Below are 6000 nucleotides of genomic sequence, written 5' to 3' on the forward strand. Positions count from 1 at the left end.
GTGCCATGTTATGTAATATTGATGAAAGCACCACATCGTTTTAATTGCTATTGCCGTTATTATGATGAATAAACTGGCAAAGACGTAAAGTTACATAGAGGCAAGTAGGATGTGTTGTGGAAATGAAATCAGACAGCTGTCTCTGGGCCAGGAAATTCTCTCCCGGTGCTGCTAAGCATTCATTCTCGCTGATCCGAGCTGCTTTTGTAAGAATGGAATGGTGCTCTAGCTAGCACAGGAAAAAATCATCCTCATTCTCCTCTATTTCCCACTCTCTCTCTGTCTCCTTCTCTCTTCTTCACAGATCTTGACTGCCTTACACTTTCGGCAAAATGATATCTGAGTCTGATGGGGAACAGAAGACCTCCCAGACCATGACATTCCCTCTTAAACCTAGCTGTGCTGGCCTCCAGTAGCCAACATGGATATGATCGTGCAAATGGAAGGCACGCACGCTCCAGCCTCAGCAGCTGGCTAAGGCTGATCAAGGAGAACCAACCCCCCCCCCCCAAGTCCCATTTGCTGACAGCTTCATCACGACCAAATGAGGAGCGCAGAGCCATCAAACATACCAAGCCCAGAGCTCTGTATTTTAAGAAATATATGCACACAGACCCTGAGAGAAAATGCTTCGGGGGACACTTAATTGGCAGAATGGGGAGAGCTAAGTGTGGGAATCTTTGCTTAACAAAACACAGAGCAACAAAGCACCAGAGTGTTTCTGAAAGCCAAGGCTACCAAGTGAAATTCAATCACTAGAGGCCAGATCTACCACCAAAATTTTCCTTCTGCAAAATGTTTACACTGCAGACTGCTTTGCTGACCTTTTCTAATAATGAAGTCAACCCTAACCATGCATCAATCACTGAGGCTTGGTAACTCAGAAAGAATTAGTACCCATTTACTGGGTAGGATAATTTACCCCAAGATGGGAGAGAGGTGCTTTGTTTTTTTAATTTTTTTTTTAAATTTAAGATTTAGTAGAGTCTATGATCGCAGGGTTATGTTCCTTTTGGTAAAGCTCAGTCGTTGAGTAAATTAAAACTGCAAATCATGGAAACAGAAATGAAAGACCCACTAAACTCTCCCTGAGCCACAATTATTCAACCTTAGTGCCCTGCATAACTATACCTCTTAAGGCTGCTAGAGGGGAGGGAAAGAAAAAAAAAAAAAAAGTCCCCAAATCATGGCAACTGTGAATCATCATTATATTATTAATCAGAATTAGTACATGGAAATCACTGAATGGGTAGTTGTTTGGGGAGGGAGGCCACCTTGGCTGTGGAGAAAGAACAGCCTTTGAGAATTAAGTTCATGGATGTGTAAATGAAGAGTACATAATGTCACAGTTCTGCCTAAATGTCTTCACAAAGCATAATTAATTAATAAATTCATGCAGAGCTTAACTAGGCATTTGGAACGCTAACATAGTTTTCTGTGTTTGGCTAATAGCTAGCAATTTTGCTTACACCTTTACCCCCTTATTAGATAGCAATGAAGATTATTTAGTAAATAATTGTGAAAGGCCACATACTTCACAGCACCTCTTCTGGGTTGGAAATAACCCCCTCCTAATACTTGTATTTATAGAAGTTAGTCACAGAGACACCAAATCAAGTAGAGCTGTGGTAAGGTGCCCACTAAGTTCTCTTTTGGAGGCTCAGAACGGACCCAGTCTCTGAGGGTTCCCCTGTGATGGCCTGGCCAAGTGCAGGGTAGGGGCTGGGGAGAAGGGAGTTTGGGGGATCCAGAGCTTCAGTGAATGTTAACCTTTTGTTAATCCTAAATGGACTCAGCTGGCTTGGCTGCTTTATGAATTACTTATGATGGTGGAGAGAGGCAGGGGAAGGCTATTTTCTAGCTAGTGAAATATTACAGAACAAGAGAGACCAGTTTGAAAGAGTTGTGGAAAAGAAACATTTAAAATGTGCTCTTGTAAGATGCTACCCAGGCCTGGTTATATGTCTGGTATCAACCCTTATAAGTCACCTGGGAATTTTTCCTCTTTGATGTAGGATGGGGTAAAACAGGTCCCACTAGAGGATTTGGGATGGTCGCAGGCACTTTTTATTGTCTTCCGAAAGTATTTCAGAGGCAAAATGTTTAGTTGGGTGGCCAAAGAGAATGATTTTGAATAGAAGATTCCCTATTCCTGCCCTAAGAGGAGAAAGTTGACACTGAACAGTGGTATTTGGAACTAGGTCCAGGGTAAGTACAGACAAGGATTTTTAACACTCAAAACCAGGTGTGGGTTAGGAGGTAGGGACTGGCTGGGCTGAAGGAAGAGGCAGGAAACAGGGCCCTCCACCTCAATCCTGCTACGGGGCTGCTCACAGGGGCAACGTTCCTGCCCTCCTCTTCTGGTGACTTTATGGGAAGTTAGCTGAGTCCCCACTTATGCAGGGGGAATGCAGGCACAGGGGTGCCCTGCAAATGGGTCCTACCCTAGCCGCTTTAATGACAGGTGGGAGGTGAAATCCAGGCGACACTGTCAGTGGGAGGAGGAACTGAACTGTGATATACTGCTGATCTTGGGGCTTTTTCTCAGGGCTCCCCTCCACACCACCAACTCCCTGCACCAACAAAGACGCTGCTTGGAAATCAGAATCCCCTTCAACACACAGACACACAGGCGTAGGCGGGCACAAGCCCTACCTCATTCACCTCATCACTCCTGAAACCACAGACTGGTGGGAGTAGCCTGAGATCAGTGAGTCTGGGCTAGCAAATCCTGGCCACTGGGAATCCGACAGGCTACAATCCAGAGTGGTATTTATGATACCGTGTTGTTGCAGGCAGATTTTGCCTTTACTTGTGGAGCTGGGCATGCTAGCACGTTTCAGACCATCATGGCCAGTCCTGATGTGCTTGGGGAAGGCATGGAGGACCTCCACATCCCTCCGGTCCCTGCTGGTGGCACTCTATAGTCCCGCATCCTCCCGCAGTCTCTCAAAAGTGCCTAGATACCAGGGCAGGGCTCTGCGTCCATTTTGCCAGCCAGGAACCACCGAGTTTGGGAACTTTGTGAAAAACAGGGGATGGGGGTGGGGGTTGCCAAGGCTCAGATATTCGGGGCCAGAGTTCTCAACCAGGAAAGCAGTTGAAAATCAACACTGATCTATCTGCCCTTTCGTTCTTATCCCTCAATGCTTCTATGTTCCAGGACTCCACACAGATACTAACCACACCACACACAAACAGACACACAGACACAGGCGCGCGGACGCGCGCGCGCGCGCGCACACACACACACACACACACACACACACACCCCTTGGGCTTAGAAGGTTTTTTTTTCATTCCGAAGGCAGCAAACCCAAAGAGCTAGCTGCAAGGGTCTCTGCCACCACCCCCTTCCCCTCCTACCCCGCGAGGCTACTTGACAGTCTATACACAATAAAACCCCACACATTCCAAACAGCACAACGTAACCAAAACCCTCCAGTGACTCCAGCGCGTCCCATACCTGATATGCAGACGATGAAATTGGCTTGAAGAAGAAAAAGCACCTCCCAGACTATTTCCATCCTCTGATTCTCATTCCAAGTGCATCACTCGACGGGAAAACAGGGGGGGAAGGGGGGAGCCCGACACAGCACACACACATACAAACACGCACACACTTGCGAGCGAGCGCACACTCGCACTCCCACCCGACAGCCAGCCAGGGACAGTCACCCCCAAGATCAATATCGCAGTTTGAATTGTTCCGGCAAATCTCCCCTCGGGCTCGACGGATGTGCGCCCCAGATGTGCTGACACATGTCCGACTTCTCGCTGCCCCGGAGGTCTCCCCGATCGCCGGTCTCTGCTCCTCGCAAGAGAGGCGGAAACAGCACTAACAACGGCGGCGGCAGCCACCTGAAGCCACCAGCGCCGGGCTCTTCCTGCAAAAACGAGACCCCGATCCGCCTGGCGCCCCAAGAAGACATAGACGATAGCCCCCCGCCGGGCCGCGCCGCACAGTTCCGGGCCCCCGGCGCTCGCAGCTCGCTGGCTAAGCCCAGGTAGTCCGCGACAAGTTGCCCTCGAAGTCCGCCCCCCTCACCGGGGCATGGTCAGAGGCTGGCTGCCGCGCTCCGGGGTCGCTCTCCTCCTGCTTCCGGGGGGCGGGGGGAGGAGACGACACCGCAGACAGGGGAGACAGAGAAAGAGAGGCAGGAATTATTGCCCGAAACCGCCGGCAGCCTCCGCCGACCCTCCCTGCTCCCCAAGTCCGCGCTCAGCCCGCCGCCTCTGAACCCGGCTCGGGCGGCGCGTCCAGGGCGCAGAGCGCAGAAGGCGGGGAGCCTGGGACCCGGGCGCGTCGGGGGCCCACGGGCTCCCCACGTCGGGCGCGCGCTTCTCGTTCCTCTGCTATTTTCCTGGGCTCCCCGGAACCCCCAGTTGCCTCGCTTCCATCGCCCGCAACTAGAGCCGCCGCCGCCGCCGCCGCGATTTTCCGCAATGCAACTGCAGGGGTCGTTATTTCCTCGCCTACGGAGCTCGGCGCTGCCGGATTCGGAGGGGAGGAGGAGGGCAGGTGTGGGCGGGTGGAGGGGGAGGAGGGGGCGGCCCGGCCAGGTGAGCGTCCCCGCAGCCGCCAGCCTCCGCGGCAGCCCCGCCGCCCGGGGCGGGGGGGGCGGAGGCAGGAGGCCGGGCTGGGGAGCCGAGGCTCAGCGCGGCCAGAAGGAGGAGGTAAGGGCTGGGCGTCGGAGCTGCGGACCAGCGCGGAGACGCCTGGGCCCCCGCCGCTCGGTTGCCCTCCAGGATTGGGGAGTTTCTCATCTCCTTGGAAAGACTGGAAAGAACTTCGCGCCAGCCGCTCGGGCGCGGGAGACCCGGGCGGGACTCAGCTGGGGCGCTGTGATGCGCTCTCTCTCTGCTGCAGAATAGTGGGAATTTTTTTTTTTTTTTTTTTTTTTTGCATAATTCATTCCCTGCCCTCTCCCTCTCGTCCCTCTCCTGCCCCCCCTCTTCCTTCCCCCTTTCAGCTCCAGTGCCGGAACACTACTTACCCCAGAGTTCTCTCTGCACGTTCCTAGACCAGGTGCAACTCTCGCCCGCGAGTCCCTCACCTCCCTCCTCCCCGAAGGGGGAAAAAACCGTCTTTCCAAGTCCGGGCGCGAGCAGTGGCCTCTGCCAACTGCGCCTCTGCTCAGCTCCGGGCGGATCCGAGACTACTGGAAACCCGGGCTTCACCGGAGCGGGCTTCCCTTCGTTTCGGTCTTTTATTCTGGTTTTCTTTCGGGAAGCTCAAGTGCTTTGGAGGCTTTTGCGGGGCTCCAGAATACTCTCCGCCAGCGACACTCAGCAGCTTCCACCGAAGGAGATTCCCCCACCAAACCCGCGCGCGCGCGCGCACACGCCCAGCGCGCGGCTCTCCGAGGCCCCGGGGGAAGGTGGGGGCGGTGTGAGCACCACCCACCGCCGTGGCGGTGGCCCAGGCCCAGGCCGGAGGCCGCGGGTGCGCAGAACGGCTCGTCGCGACCCGGGGAAGGACGAGCACCCGCGCAGCGGCTCGGAATGCAGATGCGGGGGGAATTGGGAGGAAACCCTGCGCTCGGGACTGTTCGCCCGAGAAGAGGGCTGGGAGCGAGAGAAGACGAGACAGATCGTAGCATATTTGCATTGCCTCGGTCGCCGCAGCAGCGTTTTGAGAAAGCCCCAGACCTACCTCTTTGGGAGTGCTGAAGAAGAGAAGGGCAAGGGAGGGGGAAATCCCTGGAAAGATCTCGGGTTTCTCGGCGCGCTTGTCCGGATTGCAAACTGTGACGTTTGGAGATTTTGCACAAGCGCGGATGGACACACACAACAAACACAAATACACACGTAACCAGCGGGGGATTTTTTACACTTTTTTTTTTTTTTTTTTAAATTTCTGGTGTTTAGAATCCATTTCAGTGCGAGTCTCGGGCTAATAACCGCAGCAAGGGTGGATAAGTGGAAAGGGAGAAGAAGGGAGGGTACCGGACATCCGCACACAAATTAGTGAGGCTTCCAGGCTGTGTGGCGTCTGGT

At 53.8% G+C, this 6000-nt stretch overlaps 1 protein-coding gene across 4 annotated transcripts in view; it reads right to left on the minus strand.

Moving 5' to 3' along the window:
- CA10 (carbonic anhydrase 10) overlaps window positions 1-5746 on the minus strand; it is a 514780-nt gene extending 509034 nt beyond the window's left edge. The window contains exons 1-2 of one of the 4 annotated variants that reach the window (XM_047709128.1): window positions 5657-5746; window positions 3467-4099 (exon numbers count right to left, since the gene is read on the minus strand). In XM_047709128.1, coding sequence (XP_047565084.1) covers window positions 3467-3527 — 61 coding nt within the window. In that variant the 5' untranslated portion in view covers window positions 3528-4099; window positions 5657-5746. Of the gene's footprint in view, window positions 1-3466; window positions 4100-4997; window positions 5361-5656 lie in introns of those variants that run through there. The other 3 variants (XM_047709129.1, XM_047709126.1, XM_047709127.1) reach the window with 3 other exon arrangements.
- Between the last annotated feature and the right edge of the window lie 254 nt (window positions 5747-6000).

This window comes from Lutra lutra, chromosome 16 (genome assembly GCF_902655055.1).
Source record: "Lutra lutra chromosome 16, mLutLut1.2, whole genome shotgun sequence".
Lineage (NCBI taxonomy): Eukaryota > Metazoa > Chordata > Mammalia > Carnivora > Mustelidae > Lutra > Lutra lutra.